General features: G+C 63.4%; 7 protein-coding genes across 7 annotated transcripts; 3 read left to right on the plus strand and 4 right to left on the minus strand.

Moving 5' to 3' along the window:
• Positions 1-87: 87 nt before the first annotated feature.
• vwkA (Alpha-protein kinase vwkA) lies at positions 88-2603 on the minus strand. Its single transcript, XM_062768130.1, has 12 exons — positions 2144-2603; positions 1941-2076; positions 1752-1860; positions 1591-1713; positions 1531-1551; positions 1460-1483; positions 1366-1418; positions 1281-1319; positions 1096-1231; positions 987-1059; positions 799-949; positions 88-763 (listed from the first exon to the last, which is right to left on the minus strand). The coding sequence occupies exons 1-12, from the start codon at positions 2311-2313 to the stop codon at positions 266-268; spliced, it is 1533 nt and encodes a 510-aa protein (XP_062624114.1). The 5' UTR covers positions 2314-2603; the 3' UTR covers positions 88-265.
• A 379-nt stretch (positions 2604-2982) lies between these two features.
• Positions 2983-6849, plus strand: CLIP-190 (Restin). Its single transcript, XM_062768131.1, has 6 exons — positions 2983-4080; positions 4133-5183; positions 5221-5850; positions 5887-6180; positions 6250-6306; positions 6341-6849. The coding sequence occupies exons 1-6, from the start codon at positions 3389-3391 to the stop codon at positions 6770-6772; spliced, it is 3156 nt and encodes a 1051-aa protein (XP_062624115.1). The 5' UTR covers positions 2983-3388; the 3' UTR covers positions 6773-6849.
• Positions 6850-6883: 34 nt separating this feature from the next.
• LOC62_01G001637 (uncharacterized protein) lies at positions 6884-8420 on the minus strand (the record flags this gene model as incomplete). The annotated part of the gene is made up of 3 exons (XM_062768132.1): positions 6884-8017; positions 8072-8213; positions 8275-8420. The coding sequence occupies 3 exons, from the start codon at positions 8418-8420 to the stop codon at positions 6884-6886; spliced, it is 1422 nt and encodes a 473-aa protein (XP_062624116.1).
• Positions 8421-8684: 264 nt separating this feature from the next.
• Positions 8685-11577, minus strand: LOC62_01G001638 (uncharacterized protein; the record flags this gene model as incomplete). The annotated part of the gene is made up of 7 exons (XM_062768133.1): positions 8685-10053; positions 10091-10187; positions 10224-10479; positions 10520-10786; positions 10819-11023; positions 11059-11353; positions 11541-11577. 7 exons carry the CDS (start codon positions 11575-11577, stop codon positions 8685-8687), a joined length of 2526 nt encoding a protein of 841 aa, XP_062624117.1.
• Positions 11578-13739: 2162 nt separating this feature from the next.
• On the plus strand, positions 13740-16379 carry FUBT (Efflux pump FUBT). Its single transcript, XM_062768134.1, has 2 exons — positions 13740-13962; positions 14050-16379. The coding sequence occupies exons 1-2, from the start codon at positions 13828-13830 to the stop codon at positions 15871-15873; spliced, it is 1959 nt and encodes a 652-aa protein (XP_062624118.1). The 5' UTR covers positions 13740-13827; the 3' UTR covers positions 15874-16379.
• On the minus strand, positions 16248-17380 carry LOC62_01G001640 (uncharacterized protein; the record flags this gene model as incomplete). Its single annotated transcript, XM_062768135.1, has 3 exons — positions 16248-16496; positions 16786-16872; positions 17255-17380. The coding sequence occupies 3 exons, from the start codon at positions 17378-17380 to the stop codon at positions 16248-16250; spliced, it is 462 nt and encodes a 153-aa protein (XP_062624119.1).
• A 471-nt stretch (positions 17381-17851) lies between these two features.
• Positions 17852-22007, plus strand: SLC25A12 (Calcium-binding mitochondrial carrier protein Aralar1). The gene is made up of 9 exons (XM_062768136.1): positions 17852-18228; positions 19261-19346; positions 19548-19616; positions 19750-19780; positions 19835-19908; positions 19969-20037; positions 20084-20970; positions 21022-21316; positions 21364-22007. Exons 1-9 carry the CDS (start codon positions 18086-18088, stop codon positions 21780-21782), a joined length of 2073 nt encoding a protein of 690 aa, XP_062624120.1. The 5' UTR covers positions 17852-18085; the 3' UTR covers positions 21783-22007.
• Positions 22008-22029: the final 22 nt, after the last annotated feature.

Here is a 22029-nt window from a genome sequence, read left to right on the forward strand (position 1 = left end):
TATTTAGAGGAGAGTTTTTGGTTATTTATCCCATCTGCCAAAGTGGAGGTCGCCCACCTGGATTGAGCTGCCAGCCGCCTGCTCGCGTTGCTTCACATGTTATGCATGAATGGACACAAACCCCCTCGCTGACATACAAGACACTATATCGTCTATCTCCTCTCTGGGTATCCTTTTTTCGTCTGACATGAGGCGGGCGGCGGCGTTGATGTTGTTGCTAGTTGAATGTATGCAGAAAAGAGTGAAAAGGTGGAGAAGACCCCGGTTAGATCGGGAGGCGACCAGCGCGGAACACGGACTGAGTGGCGATACGACGCGCCTGGTCGAGCGAGATGGCAGCTTGGCGGAACTGGGTACCGCTGTCCTCGTCGTCATCGTCGTCGTCGTCCTCGCCGCCTCTGAAGCCACGCATGGCAGTATTGGACGCAGGCGTGCGGGCCGTTGCGCCAAACATGCCACCACCGGGCCCAGTGGCTAGCATAGGAGCGCCAAACACCGAGAGACTGGGAGCTGATCCTGCCGCAGGCGCAGCTCCGAATACCTTGAAGTCGGAGACAATCTTTCGCGGGGGCGAGGACGGCGAGGTGCCGAGCCGGGGAGGCGAGCCAACAGCCAAATCGGTTGGCGGGGTGCCCGGGGTTGGTGGGGCAACACCGGCCGTGGCCGACGTACGGCGCGGAGGGAGACGACCTCCAGGGGTGTACTTGAACCCAGAGTTGTAGTTGTTCTTGCGGAACTTGTCTGTCAGGCGCCGTCCAGAGACCTGAGGGTTAGCTTGGCCATGATCGATCAACCCACCGGAAGGATAAGTGGCGCAACCTCGTGAATGTACTGCGCATTCATCCACATGGAGACGTTCTTTCTCGAGCTGTCCGACTGGATGTAGACGTCCTGCAGTTGGACCTGCTTGGTCTGCTCGTTGCGGAGAAGGAGACGCTCGTGGAGCTCCCTGGGGTGTTAGGGGGAGTCCCCATAACTACACTCACTGGGCAACCTCCTCGACGCTTTGCAGGTTCTCACCCTTCTCCTTGATGCGCTCGGCGACCTCGCGACCGATTTCTGCGGTGTCAACTCCAGCTCGTAGCCTTAGCTCACCAGAAATGAGACGCTCCATGTCCATGTTCTCCAGCACACTGCCCACAATCGTCATGGCCAGCAGGTCAGCCGTCGTCAAGGGCATCATGACACCCGACGTCATGTTGCAGATGGCCGTGAAGAAGTCGACAGCGCGCTGTGACGTCAGCTCAGAAGCACCGAGAGGTGTCGGCGCCGCAACGTACCGAGTAGTTGGACAATGTGTCTTCGCAAGCCACCATGAACTGGGAGGTTAGGCGAGCTGAATAGTACAGAGTTATCTCAACTCACGAAAGTGATACCATGCTGGGCCATTGTCCGAGCGATAACGAGAGGGTCGTGTCCTGGAATGTCAGCAAGGACTAAACGAGCTCTTTGCACGAACCATCGGGGTCACCCTGCTTGATCTCTTCCAAGGGCGTTAGTAGTTGCAGGGTACGGCGGGGCCAGACTCACGATCTCCGCTCTCGCCAATGCCTAGTAGGTCAGCCCAGTCCACTCGCCACCTCGACTCACCATGGGGGGGCGCGTCGGCGATGAGGACGACCATGCGCGCGGCTTCGCGACGCCATTCGAGCTCGGTAAGGCACGCGGCCATGGCCGCGGTGACCGCTTCTGGGCCGTCGCCACCACCAGCAGCTTGGCACGTCAGCTCGAGTCGGCCGCGAGTAACCCACCAGTCAGTCCGCGGAGGTAGCCCTGGACATCGACAATGTTCGAGGTGAACGGGTGGAACTTGTAGACGTAGGTGTTGTCCTGTGGCTTGTGGTCGCGGTAGTTGACAATCTAGCGTGGTCTGTGTCAGCGCCCCGCTCTAGGGCGTTGTCCCGCCGTCACGGTCGGCGCTCCTGCTCCACAAAACTCACAGCAACGCGCAGGTCGTCGGCGCCGTTGAGGCCCTCTTCGCCGCGGATTAAATCGCAAATGGCAAAAATGTGGTCACGGACGGAGTTGATGTAGCGCTGCATGGAGCCTGTGCAGTCGAGGACAAAGACGAGGTCGCTGTGGGGTGGGTGTGTCAGTCGACACGTTGCAAGTCGCGCGTCGCGTTGCGTTGCGGGTCACTTACATGCACTTGCGCATGCGCAGTCCGTCGCTCTCAATGTACCTCACATTGTAGTTTACGACTGGCTCGGGCCTGGGTGGCGTTGGTGGGGGGGAGCGGGGAGGGTAAGCTGCATAGTAGGACGAGTAGGCAGAGTAGCCAGAGGACGAGTCGTCGTACATGTCGTCGTCCATTGTGTGTGGGGGTGTAGAGGTTGTAGTAGAAGTAGAAGTTGTGGTGATGGAAGAGTCGAGAGTTGCAAAGGGGTGTGTGCAGGTCGGTGCTGACGTGCGAGAAGAGGAGTGTGCGTGCTCTGTGCAATTACGTAGCCGTGGGGTGAGGGGGGGTGAGGGGAAGGGCGGGGCTTATGAGGAGCGTGTCTGTGTCGTCAAAGGCTTATGCAGGGGGGACCAGGTGCTGTCTAGGAGAGAGGAGAGGAGAGTGAGGTGATAAAAGTCAAAGAGAGAGAGAGCGAGGTGTCTCGTCGAGGAAGTGGCCAAGGAAAGGGAGAGGGAGGTACATGACAAGGGACGGCGAATGGCGACGGCGGCGACGGCGGAGGCGATGGATGGCGGCGGCGGCGGCGGCGAGCTGCGAGCGAGGACCGCCGACGACGACGAAACACCAGCCAGGCACTACACTACTGCTAGGACTCTACGCGTATCTACAGCGCGCCTAACTTTAGAAGGGTGTATGGTGACTGCCACGTGGTCAATGAATTGCGCACGCCTACCAGTCACGCCTACAAGCACGCCTTCCAGCCCCCCCGGCCCCTGACATTCCCCCTTGTTGGGTCGTTAGTGTCGTCAAAGTTGCCGTCAACAAAGGACCGGATCGCATCCTAACAAAGTAATCCATACACTACCTGCCTTCCGCTCTTGGTCTTGTGAGCCTCGATTGGACAACGAGTAGAACCAGAGGAACGACGGCGACGAGCAGCAGCAACGCCGACGACACCGACGACGACCAGTGACGAACAAGGGCCGACGCTGACAGACGACACCCCCCCCCCCCCCCCCATCACTCTGACCAAGTTAAACCACACGCCCAAACAAACCCCCCCTTCCCCCCCCCGCATGGACCTGTGAGGAGCAAGCAAGCCGCAGCGTGACATTCCCCCTAGCTAAACCCACATCGCGCCGCCGCAACAACACTACTACACCTTCCCTCGTCGTGTAAACTCGCCATCTCATCATTCTACTCATCAATATATATAATAATACATAGACATCACACAACACTCCCCCCCCCACACACACACACAACGCCATGTCCCGCCTCCCACAGCTGTCCACACCAGGACGCCCGCTGCAGACATCGCCAGGCGGGACCCCAGCCGGGTCTGGCATCCCCACGCCTTCAATGCGCCGACCGCGATCTTCCCTCGGACCAGGGGCACCCGTCGCCGCAAAGCCAGATGCAGCAGAAATGGACCAGGCACTCAAAGACGTCCTCCGACGCCGTCCACCCTCAAGCTTGGGACGCTCAGACGACCCCGACACGCCGACCCAGCCTTCCTCTGCCGCCTCTACCGCCGCCGAGTACACGACCCCCGGACGATCACTGCAGGCCCCACGGACACCGGCCTTTAGGCCACGGACACCCTCGGCCGCCATGGCGACACCGACGGCAGCGTCAAGACCAGGGTCACGCCCGTCACTTGCCGCGCCTCGCGCCTCGCTGATTGGCTCGACATCGACGCCATCGCGCCGCTCGTCCATGTCGACCTCGACGACATCGGCCGTAGCCACCCCGTTCAGGCGGCCCGAGTCGCGCGCCAGCATCACGGCGGAACCCAAATGGTCGCCCCAGGTGGGCGATCGCGTCCGGCTTCCCTCGCACGGCTACGAAGGGACCCTGCGGTATCTCGGTCCCACCCATATCCGAGACGGCATCTGGGCTGGTGTCGAGCTGGAAGGCGGGTTCCAAGGCAAGGGGCGCAACGATGGCTCTGTGGACGGGTATGTGGGCGTGACGTGACGCGCGGCCTGATTATCGCTGACATTGCAAAAGCGTCAAGTACTTTGAGTGCGCGCCGATGTGTGGTATCTTTGCACTCGCAGACAAGCTCTCACCGCCGACATCGGAGCGCGCCGCTCCGTCCAGACCCGCGTCTGTTGCATCGCAGCGTTCCCTCACGTCGTCGTATTCTGCATCGGGGCGTGTCACACCAGCCGGAAGGAGGGCAGTCACGCCCAGTTTTGGCTCGCGTTCAGTGTCTGGGCGGCCAAAGACGGACGACGACCCGAGCTTGACGCCGACGGCCGAGCGCCGAACCCAGCCACTGGGCAACAGCACCGTGTCGAATGCGGCGCGTGCCGAGGCCAAGATCACCGCGGGATCGAGGGCAAGCAAGTACTTGGGCATGACGGCCAAGCAATTAGAGGCGCGAACAGGCGTTCCGCCAGCGGCAGCTACCCCGGCCAAGAGCCTGACGGCTAGCACGACGACACCACGAGCGTCCAAAATTGGCATCGGTGGTGTCACGCCTGCGCGTGGACGGCCTAGCATTGGCGGTTTAACTACCCCGAAGCCCCGCGCTCCGAGGATGAGCTCTGCGACGGAAATGATGCCACCGCCTCCCAGCCCCCAGGCGAAGCAGCAGAGCCACGCTGCGGCCGAGCTGGAGCGAGAACTCGACGAGCTCCGTCGGAAGAACGCCGAGCTCGAGGAGCAGCTGGGCAATGCCGATGCCCTTGCCGAGGCGCAGCGCCAGGACGCCGAGGAGCTCCGCCTCGACCTGGAGCGCGTTCGAGGCGAGGCCGAGGCTCTCGAGGTGCAGCTTGCGACCACCAACTCGTCTGCCACCGAACACCGCCAGCGTGCCGACGAGCTCAACCAGAGCGGCGACAAGCTCAAGGAAGAACTCGAGGCCAAGATCAAGGAGCTCACCGAGGTGCAGCGTGAGATGCAGCTGGCTGCCGAGCGCGCCTCTGGCGAGCTCGAGGCCGGTATCGAGGCTAAGCGTGTCGAGGTGCGCAAGGTCGAGGAGCGTGCCGAGGCTGCCGAATTTGAGGCTGCTGAGATGAAACGTTTAGTGGATGAGTTGACCCTCGCGGGTAACGTAAGTGTGTGTGTGGGAGGGCCGAGCTGACGCCCAGCAAATCATCGAGCTCAACGAGAGCAAGCAGTTCACGTTCGAGTGCCAGATCCGTGACCTCCAGGAGAGCCTCTCAAGGAAGGACGAGGAGATTGAGACGCTCAAGAAGGCCGATGCGGCGGCTTCCGCCGACAAGCCCTCTTCTCCTCGTGCTGCGACTGCCGCCGAGATCGACAACGAGACCCTCACTGCCCAGGTCAAGCACCTCCAGAACCGCATCGTGTCGCTCGAGGAACAGATCGACGAGGCCCGCAGCCAGGCTGAATCCGACTCGAGCGCTTGGCAGGCAAAGTACAACAAGACGCGCGACAATGAGCGTTCGGGCGCCGACGACCTCGCTGCGTCCAAGGCCGAAGTCGCGAGGCTGAACAAGGAGGCTGAGGGTGCCACTGCGCGCATCGCCGAGCTCCAGGGTGCCGTCAAGGAGAACCAGTCGGCTCTCGAGGCTGCGCGGGCCGACATTGAGGCGTTACGCGGCGAGGCTACCGAGGCGGAGTCGCTGCGCATCTCTGCCCAGCAGGAGAACAAGATTAGCGAGCTGCAGGCCAAGGTTGTCCAGCTGTCTGGACACGAAGTCAGAGCGCGCGACCTCGAGAACAAGATGTCGTCGCTGGTCAGCGAGATTGCCAAGGTGGGTGCCGTAGGCTGCTTAGCGCTAACCCGTCAGCTCAAGAGCCACAACACCAAGACGGTCGACGACTCGCCGATGAGCCCTGGCAGCCCTGAAGGCAGTCTCAACCGCTCCATGTCGCGCCGCCCACGCACGTCGACGGGCACGATTGAGGAGGCAGAGAAGTCGATCCGCGGCTACCGCCACATTGTGCAGGAGATGACCTCTGAGAATGCCCTGTTGAAGAGCAGGCATTCGGACCTTGAGGAGGAGATTGTCATGCTCAAGGAGGAGATCAAGCTGCTGCAGGACATCAACGAGTCGGATGCGCCGGCGAGCTCGGCGTCGAGTGTGAGTGCAAGGTGGCGTGCGCGACAGCGCACGCAACCGAGCTCGCGGCCTTTCGCTAACCCTGCCCAGAAGGAACTGGCCGCCGCTCTCGCCGAGATTGCTCGCCTGCAGGAGACGATCAAGGAGGTGGGTTACTCATTTCAGCTGCGCTAACCCCCAGCTCGAGCGCGAAGTCTCCGAGCTCGAATCTCTCGTCGAGTCCAAGATCTACCGCGAGGACGAGCTCGAGACGCACCTTCACAAGGCCAACCAAGAGCGTGACAACTACAAGGCCAGAGTCAAGGCGCTGGAAGCGACCGCGGCCGCGGCGTCGTCTGCACCCAACTCGCGACCCGTCTCCATCGACCTCGGCGGCGCCAAGTCGCACGCTGCCAACGGCACCAACGGAAACGGCCACGGCAGCACCGACACGCGCTGCGAGCTGTGCGAAGGGCCGCACGACCTCGACGCATGCCCCGTGTTCTCTGGCAGCACGCTCGATGGCAGCGACAAGTCGTCGCCGCTGGCCGTCAAGTCTAAGAAGTGGTGTGCAGACTGCGAGTCGTCTGCGCACGACACGGCCGAATGCCCCATGGCCGACGACGTGTTTTAGTTTGTGGTCCACTTGTGTCACTTGTGTCTTTTGGGATCTGGGATTATACCGCGTATGCATGCGAAGATACAACTGGGTTATGCTGCTGCCTGTGCTACCTGCCTGCCTGTCTCACCGCCCAAACTCGTCGACGTGGCGGGAAGCCTTGCGCCCGACGCCGCTAGCGCCGACGCCGAGCCCGCTGACCGTCTCGCGCTCGCGGCGGAACTCGTGGGCAGAGTAGACCTTGCCGGCGTAGTCTGACGCGCTGGCCGCGGCGCCGGACGCGACGACGTGGGGGAGGGTACTGGGGATACCGAGGGGGGGTTCACGCGCGTATCCGAGCGTAGCAGCGTACACTGGCGCGAGCAGGCCGACGAGCTCGGCCGCAGTCGGCGCGAAGTGCACCGATGAGGAGGCAGCCGGCGCGTCCAGCGCGCGCGCGAGCCGCACCGCTTCCGAGCTGGGGGCAGCGAGCGCCGGACTGGGCGTGGAGCTGGACCACGCGAGGCGCAGCGGGTCGGTCGGTTCGAGCTGGCCGACGAACGGGCGCGCGAGCTGTGCCGCGGCCGGGGCGGTAGAGAGCCCCGTGGACGTGACGCCTGCGAGGAGGGGCACGAGCGCAGCGAGCGTGCTGCGCGGGTCGAGGCTGCGCGGGAGGGTGATGTCGGCGCCGCGCGCGAGGGCGTGTGCTGCGAGTTGCGGGAGGGCGGCGGCGAGCGTGCTCGCGACAGGCTTGGACGCGGTGTCGAGCAGCGCAGAGAGATGCGAGAGGACCGTGGCGAGCGCAGCGCCGGCTTGTGGGTGCGCGCTGTCGCGCTGCGCGCGAGCGAGGGCAAGTACGGCGGGCAGCGGGGCCGAAGTGTGTGGGTACGCTGCGGTATTCGGGTCGCTCAGCCGCGCTAGAGCAGCCAGCGCGCCGCGCGCGTCGGGGTGCGACTCGAGGCCGAGGAGCGAGGTCACTGCGCCTTCTGCGGCTGGGGTGGAGACGAGCGCGGCCAGCACGTCTGGCCGCGGGAGGACGTCGGCGAGGGATAGGGCCGCTGTACGCGCCGCGACTTGCGCCGTCGCGAGCGCTTGTGTTGATGGGCTCAGCAGCGCGGAGAGCAGCAAGGCGGTGGGGGGTATTGGGAGGTCTGTCGCCTCGGACACGGCGACCTCGTCCTCGGCGACGACGACGTCGGGCTCACCAGCGTGCGCGTACAGGCTGAGCGTGATCTCGCGGCCTGGGGCATGTAACCTGACAACGACGAGCCGTGTCGTCGTCTGCGGCGAGTCAGCGAGCCTCAAAGGCGGACGCGGAGGGCTGGGGCGACTCACGCCCTCTGGCATGTCGAGCGCAAAGTCGAGCGCGTGCGCGCCTGGCTCGATCGACAGCGAGGTGCGCGCGAGCGCGTTGATCGGGTCGCTGGGGGAGAGGTTTAGGTACACGTCTACTGGGAACGGGTCTGGCGTTGTCGAGCTGCGCGGGGTGTCAGCTTGCGAGAGTGAGAGGGGAGGGAGAGGGGGGCAGGTCGACTTACCCCACGCCGCCCGGGTAGACGACACCAGCCGGAACCACGCGCACGCTCGCCAGCCTCACTGGCGTGCTGAAGCGCACTGCTGCCAGCAACCCCCCGCCGCCTTGTTCTGGGTATGTCCGCGGCGTGCCGCTGTAGACTAGTGTCATTGTGGTGTGGGAGATGTGAAGTGTAGAGTCGAACTCGGATGTCCGAGGTGACACTGTGACCTTGTTGTTGTGCCTGACCGACTGCCCGCACATGGTTGGCGGCATCTGAAACGCGATACAATTCAACGGCACATACTTCATAATTGCATTTGAGCTGCTACTTGACTACTTCTTACGACTGCTTTGCTTCACAGGAGCGGTGGGGAGCGGTGGGATGCACACGTTTACGAGAGACCAGTCTGACGCAGCCCGCGCACTCGCGCACTACTTGCGCGCCTTGCCCCGTCCATCAACCCCACGCACAACCGTCCACCCATCGCTGCCCGAATCGCTCGGCGTCGGCGCCTCATCACGCCCCGGCGGGGTCGGTGTCGCACCCCCACGACCAATGACCAATGCCGGGGCCGCACTCTTGCGAGCTGCAGCCCCCGGAACATGCTTCTGCGTCACGTCGTTCATTGTCGAGCCTGGAGTGTATGCCAGCGCCTTGCCAGGCTTGGTCGACTTGCGCTCTCGCGGAGCTCGGCCAGCCGACACGGGCAGAGGCGTCTGCTGCCCCTTGGCGCTCGACTGGCTACGAACGCGCGAGTGGCCATTCGTTTCAGGCTTCTTGGGCGTCGACAGAGATAGCGGAAGCGGTGGCATGCTGAGGCGCGGAACCGTCTGCACTGGCGGCAGCGGCGGCACAGGCGGAATAGAGCTGGGCAGAGCCTCCCACTCGAGCCCGAGAACCGAGGTCGAGCCAGACGATCCATTGGCACTTGAAGGGCGCCTCTGGCGCGGTGGCACCTGGGATGTAGTTGTCGAAGCCGAGGCCAGCGACGCCGCGCTGCTCCACGTCGTTGAGCGGGTCAGAGGCGGCACGTCGGGCGTCGTGGGCGAAGCCGGCGGCTCCAACGCCATCGTCTGGTACGTCACTGGGTCGTCTTCAAACTTGAATGAAGGCGGATCACGCTGGCACTCCTCCCACACTCCAAGGGTGAGCTGAGCAGAGTGGATAAAGTCGACTGGCACGAGCGTGGTCTTGCGGACAGCTGGGAACCGCCACTCGCCCTTGCCATGGCGACCGATCCAGCGAAGCAGCCGGAAGTTGGGAAGCCGGCGGACAAACTTGCGAAGGTCGCGCACCTCGACCAGCGTGGTGTCGCCTTCGGCCACGCGCTCAGCCAGGAACGGAGGGAGGTCGACATCAGCGTCTTTCTTTCCCTTTGCGCCTTTGACCTTGGCAGCGCTGTTTTGGAATGGTGTCTTGGACGTGACCGCGAGCTCCACCAGCGATGGGACATTGCCGAATGGCGCCGACATGGAGACAATGTCGAGAACGCTAGATTTGACAGCCACCTGGAGCTTACGCATCTTGGGGCAGGCGTACAGGATCGCCTCGAGGTCGGACAGCTCAAGTTCCCACCAGTCGAGGCATAGGTCTTGGAGGTGGCGGCCCTGGGTCGTAACCACCTGTAGGAGCTCTCGAGGGATAGCCTCGGACTGGTGGCCTGGCTGCGTCGGGGGCACCACAATGGTAAGTGGTGGCCAGGGCAGTTCTGCAACGGGGTGGATGACGCGCACGACAGCAAAGCGCGTGAGCTGCGCCATCGGGACGTGGTGCAGCGATGCAAGGTGCTTCAAGACCCAACTGGGGAGTTAGCATCATGCTCTTCTTGCTAACTCACGAATGATGCGCGCCAGACTCTGCAATTGCAATTTCCAGGTTCTTGAAGCCAGCAGGCCATGATTCAATCTGGGCCCAGGTGTTCTTGTCAAGCCGGCCTGGCGTCAGCCAACCCCTTCCACGCCACAACTCACCCTCAACATCGTCGAGCTTCAAGCTCTCGAGAGCCGGCGAGTTTTCAATGATAGTTTTGAGGCACTCGGCGTTGAGCTTGGTGCCTGTGGTACCGAGTGCGAGATGCTTGATGGTTCGAAGCGCGCCGAACTGCCCGATCGCCTCGCAGAGCCGGAGGTCGGTAAAGTGCGTCGAGATGGAAAGACTGTGGAGCTTGGGATGGTAGCTCGGTGGCAGGTTCGAGAGGATCTGGAGGTGGCTCGCGATGGTCCGGGCCTGGAGTGTGAGTTTTGTGGAACTGACCATCCTAACTCACCCCCTGTGAGCTGAGTCCCTCGATCTGAAGCACCTCCAAGTTCTCCCACCCGACACCTAGCGCCAGCCCATTGAAACCGATGGCCTTGGCGCGCAGCTTGGTAGTCTCGGGCGCGTCGCCGATCTGGGGGAACGCAATGCCCGGTGGTGCCGCCTGCTGGAGGTCGGGCGTGAGGCGCGGGTACGTCGGCGCCTCGGTCGTGTGTGAAGGGTGGTCTTCTGGGGTGTGGATGTACAGCCTCCTGAGGCTGTGAAGTGAGGCAATCGACTAGGCGTCAGCGAGTTCTCCACTCGACGCACCTTCCACAGCCGGCCGCCGATGCCCAGACCCGTCTGCCACACGAGCTCCTCGACGCCCGCCACAGAGTCAATGACCGAGCTGGCAAACTCCCATGCCTCGAAGCGGTCGGCTGAGCGCGTTCCGGCGTTGATCTCGGTCCGGGTGTGCGCGTGGCACGGGTGGCGGAAGTGGACGACGCGGACGTGCCGCGCATACTTTGGGTATCTTGGGGTCAGCGTCGCGAGAGGCCGAAAGCCCACCTGCAGATGGCGACGAGCTTGCTCTTCATGCCGTCGGCTTTGCAGCAGTCACGCGGCTTGTCGCCCTTGAGCGCCTTGGACACAAACTCGCCGTGCCCGACTGTTCCGGGGATGCTGATCTCCACTGCGAGTTCCTTGTACGCCGCGGGCGCGGCGATGGCGAACACGGCATGGTTGGGGACTCGGAGAAACTGGCGTGCGGTGTCTGGCTGCGCGTTGAACACGAGTGGGAGAGCGTCTGTGAGGATAGGGGTGAGCAAAAGGCCGACACAGCGGTGCAGAAGCCCGACGACGTCTGTGCGGTGTGGGTCGTGTGGGGTGAGGTGGGCGGCGGCGGTGCGCGGTGGGGGGCTCGGTGGCGAGTGACTAGACGCCAGGCCAGAGGTGCAGCGTAGCGACAGAGCAAGACGTACCTAGAATCAGTCTCTGTGCACCATGGCGCAGTGCGGTCTTTGTGCTTGTAGTAGTAGAGGAGGAGTCACCGTCTGGTCGTTTTCGAGCGTCACTGTCGCCGTTCATGATATCCGTGCGGTGCGGCGGCAGGGTGGGGGTTGGAGAGAGGGCTGTGCGTTGAGAGAAAGAGAGGAGAGGGAGTGTGAGTTGTTGGGAGAGAGGAAGAGGGGTGGTTTAAGAGGAAGAGAGGGGAGCGAGAGGGAGTTGAGTGAATGTGTGAGTTGAGTTGAGGAGGAGCGACGACGACGAGTGAAGAGAGACAATGTTGAAGGAAGAAGAAGAAGAAGAAGGAGGATGACAAGGGCGCCGACGAGGGGGGCTCGAGTGTGCTCGAGTGTGTGTGTGTCGCGTGTGTGTGCGTCAACTTGCACAGTGCCGACCGAGCGAGCGAGGCGAGCGGGCGACGAGACGCGCGACGGCGATGGCGACGACGACTGCAACAACAGTGACAAGGGTGCATACAACAAGGGCAGGAAGAGCAAAGAACACGTCGGACGCGTCAATACAGGATCAGCACAGTGCAGCTCGCGGTGCAACAATGCACATCGTCGCGACGTCCAAACTCTCGCATCGCCCAACCTTGTCCACCTCGGATCTTCTCTCAACCCTCGACGTCGACGTCAGACAGACACGTACAGGTCAGTGCAGAGATCAGCCTGTTCGCGGGGCAAGCATACCGCCGTGCTGCTTTGCTCACTTGTTCACTCCTCGCCTCGCGCATCGCCCCACATGACACGCTGCAGCTGCACGCGACGCCTCGGCGCCACCACGCTGCAGCTACTCCAAGCCACGGGCTGAAACACTCGTCAGGCGAGGCGAGGCGGCGCGGCGCGGCACGAGGCGTGGGGCGTATGTACGAGGTGTGAGTGGGGTGAGTTGTGCATGGGATTCTGGCCAGGTGGTGGTGGCGTAGTGCTCACTAGCTAGTAGGTCATCCAACTCGAGTTGTCGTCGACGTTGTCGTCGTGCGAGACACCGGCATGACCATACTGGTGTTGTACTCACTGCCAGTGGCGAGGGCCACGCATCGAGCGCGACGACTTGGTACTGACCATCGAGAAACTGACCTGCATTACTGAGTGACGTCGCTCACGCGTCTAGCAAGCATATCGATATCGCAACCCCCGCAAGCTCCGCTATCGCACAAATCGCCTGCTTATAGATCAAGTTATGCGGAGTGTTGGCCGACCCACCGACCCACCCAGCGTCAGGGCGGCCGTCGGAGCAAAGACGCCGAGTGTCAACAAAAAATCGTCATCACAACCCCCCCCCCCCCCAAGGCTAGGGTGGACGCCAAGCCACAGAACTGCCCACGACCCGCACCCTCGGCGACGTCCTGAGACAACCTCGGCCAGGTGCTATTCCAGCACCGCGCCGCAGCAGTCACCTCTGTCGTCGGTCATTTCCAGTTCATCATCGGGGGCATCGGGGACGGGGGTTCTGCGCCGTGGTGTGCTCGTTGCTGTTGCTGGCGAGGAATGTCGTCCCACCGAGGAATGGTATGAGTCAGTCGGCTGCGCTGCTGCCCGCCTGCTTGCCGCCCGTTGCTGCTACGTGGGTCGTGCCAGCTCCGCCCGTGCGCTTGCTGCAAATGCATGCATGCATCCACCCACCGACCGACTGATCGATCGATGCCGCAGACAGCACTCACTCACCACTCACGACCTCATCGGACTCTCTTATCCCCCTCTCCGCCCGACAGCGTGCCTCATTGCACGTGTTGCACGACTCCCCTCGCGCACCCCTCGCCAAAACCCTGGCAGCAGCTTCGGCACCACTGGGGCAGCCGCTCAACGGACGGCGGCGGCCCACCGCCAGCCTACAATAGCCCTCGAAACGCCGCTGACAGCTCGCGAGCTCAATCGCCAGCTCGCCTCGCCTCCTGCTGACTCAAACCCTCGCTGCCGAGGTCCTCCACCGAGGCGGACGCTCAAGCGAGCGAGCAAAATGGTGTGACGTCAACGCGGACATGTGCGAAGGCACTGCAGGCAGACAAAAATTGCTGGCTGCCGCCGCCAGGGCTGACCGCGGGGGCAGCGCCTCGGCACCCAAAGTCAGCTCGCCCAGGGTTCGGGCATGCGGCGAGTTGAATCGCCCTCCATTCCACTGCTGGTCGCCTGCCTTGCCTTGCCGCCGGGCCCCCTGAGGCACCCAGGCTGCAGCGGGTCAGTTTACTCAAGTGGCGCGATGCCTGCTCTCGCCGCTGCTGCAGCCGCCGCCCCCGCCGCCCCCGCCTGCCGCAATGCGCAAACAAAATCTCAGCGGCGCCCGTCGTCTCGGGCGGTCGGGGAGGAGGGGTAGGTATATAACGATGCGATGGCTGGGCAGGCAGACTTTCTCCCCATTCATTATCAACAAGCAGCGCCTACACCAAAGGCTAGCAGTAGCAGTCACTCACCCTCGCTCGACCCCCCATACACATCAGCCAAAGTGTCGCCCGTCACCGCCCAAGTGAGTGGACACGGGCCTCGTGGCATCCACCCTCCTCGTGGCACCCGACTGGCCACTCCCCACTGCGCACCCACTGACACCGCGCAGATGTCGACCGCGTCCTCCGAGACGGCCCAAGGCGCCGTCGTGCTCCCCAACGGCGAGCCAGCATCAAAGTACACGCTCAAGAAGCTCCCGTGGCGCCCCTACGTGACGCCGTTCGAGACCATCCTCAACCACCCCTACAAGGGCAGCGGCACCGAGGAGGACCCCTACATCATCGACTGGCTCCCCGTCGACCCCGAGGACCCTCAGCGCTGGCCTGACGTCTACAAGTGGAGCCAGATCGTGCTTGCGTCGTTCGCGACGCTCGCCGTCGCGCTCTCCTCGTCAGCATACACCGGCGGTATCCCGTCCCTCCTGCACGACTTTGGCGGCTCGCTGCGTTTCTGGACTGGCGGCGTCTCGCTCTTCGTTCTCGGCTTTGCCTTCGGCCCGCTCATCTGGGCACCCACCTCCGAGGTCTGGGGCCGCCGCATCATCTACATCATCTCCTACATCTTCCTCACGCTCTGGCAGGGTGTGGCCATTGCGTCGCCTAACCGCGGCTCGATCCTCGTCTTCCGCGGCCTCGCGGGCTTCTTCGGCTCGTCGCCCCTCGCCAACGCCGGCGGCACCATCTCGGACATTCTGAGTTCCAAGCAGATGGGCCTCGGCATGGCCCTCTTCTCCGTCGCGCCCTTCCTCGGCCCCGCGCTCGGCCCCATCGCTGGCGGCTTCCTCGGCCAGGCCGCGGGATGGAAGTGGGTCTTTGGCCTCCTCACCATCTTCTGCTTCGTCGTCCTCCTCGCCATCACGTTCACCGCCGCCGAGACTTACACGCCCCTGCTACTCCGTCAGCGCGCGACCACCCTCTCCAAGGCCACCGGCAAGGTCTACCGCTTCCGCGCCGACGCCGCCAAGCCGCTCGACGTCAAGGCCCTCTTCATCGCCTCGCTCGCCCGTCCCTGGAAGTTCCTCTTCCTCGAGCCCATCGTCCTCATCTTCTCCATCTACATTGCCATCATCTACGGTATCCTCTACCTCAACTTTGCCGCCTACCCCATCGTCTTCTCGACCCCCAAGGCGGTCGGCGGCCGTGGCTGGAGCACCGGCATCGAGGGCCTCGCCTTCCTCGGTATCATGGTCGGCGCGATCCTTTCCGTCATCATCACCATCTTTGTCTCCAACCCTCAGTACCTCCGCCGCGTCAAGGAGCGCGGCCACCCCGAGCCTGAGGACCGTCTCCCCCCAGCCATGTGGGGTGGTATCGCCATCGTGATCGGTCTCGCCGGCTTCGCCGCCACTGATGGCCCCAAGGTCCACTGGATCGCGCCCATCATCTTTGGTGTCCCCTTCGGCATGGGCATGGTCATCCTCTTCCTCGCTGTCATGGGCTACCTCGTCGACACGTACACCATCTACGCCGCCTCGGTCCTTGCTGCCAACTCGGTCCTCCGTTCGCTCTTCGGTGCCGCCTTCCCCATGTTCACCCACGACATGTACGACAAGCTCGGCATCCACTGGGCTGCTGCTCTCCCCGGCTTCCTCGCTTTCGCGTGTCTCCCCGCTCCCTTCCTGTTCTACAAGTACGGCAAGACCATCCGCGCCAGGTGCAAGTACGCCTCCGAGGCCGCCGCCGTCTTTGCCCAGATCATGGCCGCCCGTGCGGCCGCGCTCGCTGGCGGCGCTACCGACCCCGAGAAGACCGCCGGCATCGCCGCCTCCGAGACCGAGGAGGAGGGCTACGCCAACCCCGAGATGTTCGACCTCGAGCGCACCATGTCGATGGAGGAGGAGCTCGGCAGCCCCCAGACTCGCCCCACCGAGCTCTACCACGCCACGAGCAACACGACGCAGCTCGCCCGCAGCATGTCGCCTCGTTCGCCCTAAGCGACACGAGGACCCGGCGAGAGGCCGTCTCCATCGCATCCCACCACATACACCACTTGCATTTTAATAGACTACATATTGCACATGTATAATTGCATGCCGAAGCAATGCGGAGCGGAGCGTGTCGAGGTGGCTGTTGAGGGTTGTGCCGCTGTGGGCGATGCCGAGGTGGATGCGAGGTCGCCGAGGCGCGGCCGCCGAGATGGGGCCCGTGGGGATTGCGTCTCGAAATAACAGTCGGGAGGAGGGCTACGACGCGACGTGCGATGACGACGCGCGCGTCGAGGTCACGAGGTGGTGGAGGGCTTATCGAAGCAGCCGAGCGCGTCGAGCAAGTCGGGCGATAAGGCCAGAGGGCGCACTTGTTGGACACGCTACACCCCAGCAGTGTGCGCAAGCCGGGGCGTGAGCCCGCGCCAAGGATCCTCGACATAGCTCTCCTTCCACAGTCCGCCGCCGCTACCGCCGCCGCCGTGCCCACCACCACCATGGCCACCGCGCTCTCCACGGCCGCGATGTCCACCACCACCGCCTCCTCCTCCGCGCGCACTGCCGCCGCGCGCGCCAAAGTTTGCGCGGTTCGCGCCCGAGACGAACGACGGGGGCGGGCGCTGCTCGGTCGGCTGGGGCGAGTGGGGCCGCTGGTCGTCAGCTCAGCTCTCGTCTGTTTGGTTCGGGTTGTTTGGTTCACTCTGCGCCGACGGCGAATCGGGTCGTCTCGGCGGTGCACGAGGCGGGCACAGGTACGTTGCACGCTCGCTCGGTCTCGAGTAACCTCTGCGCTCGATCCCTCGGTGAGCGAGCGCGCTTGGCAGCCGGCTGGCTGGCGGTTGGGTCGCTCGAGCTCGAGCTCGGCCCCCGGCGCCGTGCTCTGGCCGCGACGTGCCGCCGGCGAGCTCGAGCACAAGCCACCGCCAACGTGTCACCCGGGCCAATGGCGCTGGTCGCTGGTCGCACGATACGCTCGAGCGAGCGGCGCGGGAGGGTGTATGCGTTACGCTGCCGGCGGCGGCGTTGGCGGCGCGCACCGATCGCGCCGCGTGGGCCTCTTGTTGATCCCCAACGACAACAACAACACCCCACCCCTCGCGAGGAAGGTGACCCACCCACCTACGCAAGGAAGGAAGGTGACCCACCTACCGCTACTACGTGGGCGGGCACATGCTCGCTCGATGTGCCCGCCCGTCACCCGAGCAAGTCGCCCACCCACCCACCAACCCCCTGATCGCGTCGCGATCGCGCGATCAAGAGTCACCACACGACTCACCTTGACGCCACTGCGAGTCTCGCCGCCCTCGCCACCATCGTCCACCCCTTCCCTGCCACCTTCCCTCCCCCCACCACCCCTTCCTCCTCGGCGCGATCGTTTCCCGCGGCCCACACTGCCGCGCGGCCCGCGGGACGAGCCCTCGCCGCGCTCCGCCTGCGCCGGGCGATCAGGCAGCGCGTGGGTTTCGCGTTCTTGCTTTTGCTTGCCGAATGCTATTGGGAGGCCGAGGTCGTCCATCGTGTGTGGTGTGGATGAAGTCAACGCCATCACTGTCAACATTGTGCTCATCATCCATCAACCCGGCTTGACTTTACACGTGTCATTCATCTCCCCGGTGTTATCAAATGTGATAAGATTCCTTTTTGGCATCGCTTAGCGGGAGCCGGGTGGTCGGAAAGATGTTCAGGAAAGATGTCTATACCAAATGACTAGAGGAGGTGGAAGCCATATGCATGTAAAATGGCTGTGCTGTATGCAGCCGACGAGTACCGGCAGGCAAAGGGAGGCGGCCGGCGGCCTTGCCCCAGCCAGAGCCCAGCCAGGGTGACTGCCGCACACGCCGCCCGCCGACGCCGCCGCCGTGTCGGAAACTGGAAAGCGTGTAAAGCCTTCCGGAGCGCAGGCCCGAAGCGCCGGTTGGGACTGGAGCGCGTTGCCCTGATATTTCACCCCGAGCGAGACGTGTTGTGCTTGCAGTCACTGCAGTCACTGCTCACTCCGACTCGACACGCCGCTCCGACCCCTCACTTGCACTTGCACCGTCCAATCCAGCACGCCAGACGAATCAACAAAACCCGGGGGCTCCATCATCCTCTTGTTGTTCCTCTTTCTCCTAGTCGAAGCAAAGTCGTCTCTCTCTCGCAGTCACATTCCTCTCTCCTTCTCTTCTCTCCCTCTCTCCCCCCTCACCACTCTTACACCCCCCACCCCCCACTCTTCACGATGCCTGCCGACTCGACCCCCGCGACGACCCTTTCGTCAATCAAGTCGACGGCCGATGCGCTCGTCAAGCCAGGAGAGACCGAGCTCCAGCGCTGGAGGAGGACCTTTGACAAGTTTGCGACGACCGAGGACGGCGGTAAAAAGTGAGTGGAACGAAGGGGCAGCGGAGCGGGTGGAGGGGTGGGTGCAAACCTCGGGGAGGAGGAGCGGTGGAGGGGTGGGTGGTGGCATACTTCTTGATCGCTTTGCGATCATAGGGGTGGGTGGGTGGGCCATCTTCTCGCGCTTCGCGCGTAGGGGTGGGCGGGCGGGCAAAGTATCGCTCGCGCCAGCAGGGTGGGTGGGTGGGGACACGAGTAGCGAGCGGAGCTCGAGGGCGGGCGGGGGTGACCTCCCTCGCGTGAGCCTGCCCGGGAGTGGGTGGGTGGGTGACCTTACTCGAGGGCAGGGTGTGGGCCATGGGCCACCGTCTGCTGGCTAGAGGAAGATGAGGAAGGCGAGGAAGGCAGGGAAGGCGAGGAAGACCCAGCGGGTATCCTCGGCGACCTCGGCGACGGCGACGCGACACGTCACTTTGCTTGCGCCGCCTTCCTCGGGCCGCCTTCCCCACGAGGCCACGTTCGCCCCCGTCACCGCCGACGTCGTCGCGCTACCACCCACTGCTACCTCCCTGCCGCACACCCCTCCAGCACACCCCCCGCGCGCACCCTCCCCAGCACGAGGAGCTAGAGCGGGCGGGGAGGTGTGGGGAAGGAGGCTGGAGCGGGGGGCGAGCGGCCTGGGCCGCCGCGCCGAACCAGCTCCAGCTCCAGCTCGGTCCTGCCGAGAGAGCACATCCCTTCCCCGCCGTCGGCGTCGGCCGCGACTCTTGCAACTGCAGCCGGCTGGTTACAAACCGGGGTTCGGCGCTGGTGACTTCCCTGAGTGCGCGCTTTCCGACGCGCCAGACCCAACCGCGCTTGTCGGACGAGCGATCCCGCCCGACAACCAATGCACACACGCCGGCGAGCACAAACCGCTCGCCGGTGAGCTCGCCGCGTTCAATGGCGCGCGCGCGATTTTCGGTGGGGGAGGGCTGAAGACGTCGGCGGGATTTGATCGCGCTTGGCGTGATTTGCGGGAACCCATCCACACTGCACCCGAGATATCGTGGCTGATCCGATCTCCCCCGACAGGTACCTCAACGAGAGCGAGTTCATCGACGCCATCGCCCCCACCGACGAGGGCTTCAACCGCATCAACCGCGAGCAGTACGGTGTCCGTGAGTGTATGCGGTGTGTGGTGCGCCGGGGAGGGACATGGATGGCACAGCGCGCGACGGCATGGCACACTGGGGTTGGTGGTCGGTTGGTTGCACTGCCGCCGCGTACCGCGCGAGCCGCGCTCAGGTCCCATCGCCCCGGCCGTCACTCGGCTCGGAAAAACTACCTGCCAACAGCAGGCTGATCTCTACCCTCTACAGTCTTCCGCGTCGCCGCCTCGCGTCAGACCAACCTCGTGTCGTTCGAAGACTTTGTCGTTTTTGAGACCCGTGAGTTATTTGCTGCATGCACGCGACCCGTATTTGTAACTAACGCCCGACAGTCCTGAAACGGGTAAGCTTGACCCGATGTTGACACGCCGGAGTGAATCGGTCTGACGCGAACCCTTACAGCCCGACGCAGACTACCAGCTCGCCTTCTCCGTCTTTGACGTGTACGTGTGGCGTCGGCCATGCGGCGGCGCGTGCGGCGCAGGCTGACCCCCCAGCGATGACTCCGGAGCGATCGACTTTGAGGAGTTCAAGTCGGTGCTGCAGGAGAACATTGCCAGCAGTGGTATCCGTGCGTGCTGCCCCAAAATATTGTTGTCGACGTGCTTCTGCTGACATCAGCCGACAACAGCCTTCAACTTTGACTGCGACTGGATCAAGCTCTACCTCGGCAAGCGTGGCACCAAGCATGTTCTTGGCTGTGAGTGGGCTACAACATCTTTGTTGGCATCACTAACCTGCTCTAGACTCCGAGTTCACGCAGCTCATCAAGGGCTTCCAGGGCGAGCGTCTCCGCCAGTCGTTCCACTACTTTGACAAGGACGGCGACGGATACATCAACCCCGATGAGTTCCAGCGCATCATCATCGAGCTCGCGGGCCACAAGCTCTCCGACTCGGTCCTCCAGCGTCTCCCCACGCTCACGACCATGAACCCCGGTCGCAAGATCTCGTACTCCGAGGTCATTGCCTTCCACAACATTATTCGTGACATGGACACTGTCGAGGCCCTCATCACCCGCGCCGTGCGCAAGTCCAAGGACGGCCGTATCGACGTCTCAGACTTCCTCAACGAGGCCGCGTCGAGCATGCGCTACTCGCAGTTCACCCCCATGGAGGCCAACATCATTTGGCACTTTGCCTCGCGCGGCGAGGCTGGCCACGGTGCTGGCCAGCGTCTCACCCTCAACGACTTCCAGTCGCTCCTCGACGCCAAGTGGCAGCCGCCTTCTACGTCGCCCATCGAGGCGGCCGAGAAGGCCGGCTTTGTCGCGCAGCTCGGTCAGTCGACTTGGAGCTTCATCCAGGGTGGTATTGCCGGTGGTATCGGTGCCTTTACCGTCTACCCCATTGACCTGGTCAAGACTCGTCTCCAGAACCAGCGTTCCAACGTTGTCGGCGAGGTTCTCTACCGCAACTGGCTTGACTGCGTCAAGAAGGTCTACGCGAACGAGGGTGGTATCCGTGCCTTCTACCGTGGTGTCCTTCCCCAGCTTGTTGGTGTCGCCCCCGAGAAGGCCATCAAGATTACCGTCAACGAGCTCGTCAGGAAAAAGGCCACCGACCCCGAGACTGGTCGCATCTCTCTCGGCTGGGAGCTGATTGCTGGTGGTGCCGCTGGTGGATGTCAGGTGGTAGGTTGATTTGGCTCGCAGCAAGAGGCTTCCCGCTCACCCAACACCCAGTCCGTCACCAACCCTCTTGAGATTGTCAAGATTCGTCTGCAGATGGCCGGTGAGATGGCTCGCGCCGACCCCGGAAACGCTGCTCCCCGTGGTGCGCTCCATGTCATCAAGCAGCTCGGTATCTTTGGTCTCTACAAGGGTGCCGTCGCGTGTCTCTGGCGTGACGTTCCCTTCTCGATGATCTACTTCACTGCCTACGCCCACCTGAAGAAGGACATCTTTGCCGAGGGCCACCGCGGCAAGCAGCTCTCGTTCGGCGAGCTCCTCCTCGCTGCCGGTATCGCCGGTATGCCCGGTGAGTAGCAACCCCCCGGTGTAATGACCACCCACTGACTTTGCCAGCCGCCTACCTCACCACCCCCGCCGACGTCATCAAGACGCGTCTCCAGTCGCAGGCTCGTGCTGGCCAGACTGTCTACAAGGGCTTCTTTGACGGCTTCCGCAAGATTCTCCAGGAGGAGGGTGTCAAGGCGCTCTACAAGGGTGGTATTGCCCGTGTCATCCGTTCGTCGCCCCAGTTCGGTGTCACCCTTGCCGTCTACGAGGTGCTCCACAAGCAGTTCCCTTACCCCTGGGCCCCCGAGGCTCACGTCGTTGCTGGCGCCACTCGCCCCACGCGCGCGTCGCACACCGACATCTCGCGCATCCGCGCGCGCAACGGTCTGCGCATCCTCCTCGACTGCTCGAGCCAGTTTGGCATGGTCAGCCCCGAGCAGGCCGCCAAGCGGGTGCAGAGCCTGCCCAAGGCGCTGCGGGCGTAAGCGCAAGCGTAGGGACGATGAGTCGGCGTCGGCGCGACCGTCGTGTCATCCACGACCACGACGCACACGCGCATCTAAAAAACGAGAGCAGGATCTACCAAGATGGTTGCATTAGCATAGGCGAGGGCCGGGCGAGGACGACGCGCCGTGGCCAAGATACCCGAGTTGTGTCACGAGTAGTGTCGTCGTTTTATCAATTGGGACAATGGTGTGCTGAGTGTGGAGATGCATTCGGTGCAAAAGACGC

The sequence above is a fragment of the Vanrija pseudolonga genome, chromosome 1 (assembly GCF_020906515.1).
Source record: "Vanrija pseudolonga chromosome 1, complete sequence".
NCBI lineage: Eukaryota > Fungi > Basidiomycota > Tremellomycetes > Trichosporonales > Trichosporonaceae > Vanrija > Vanrija pseudolonga.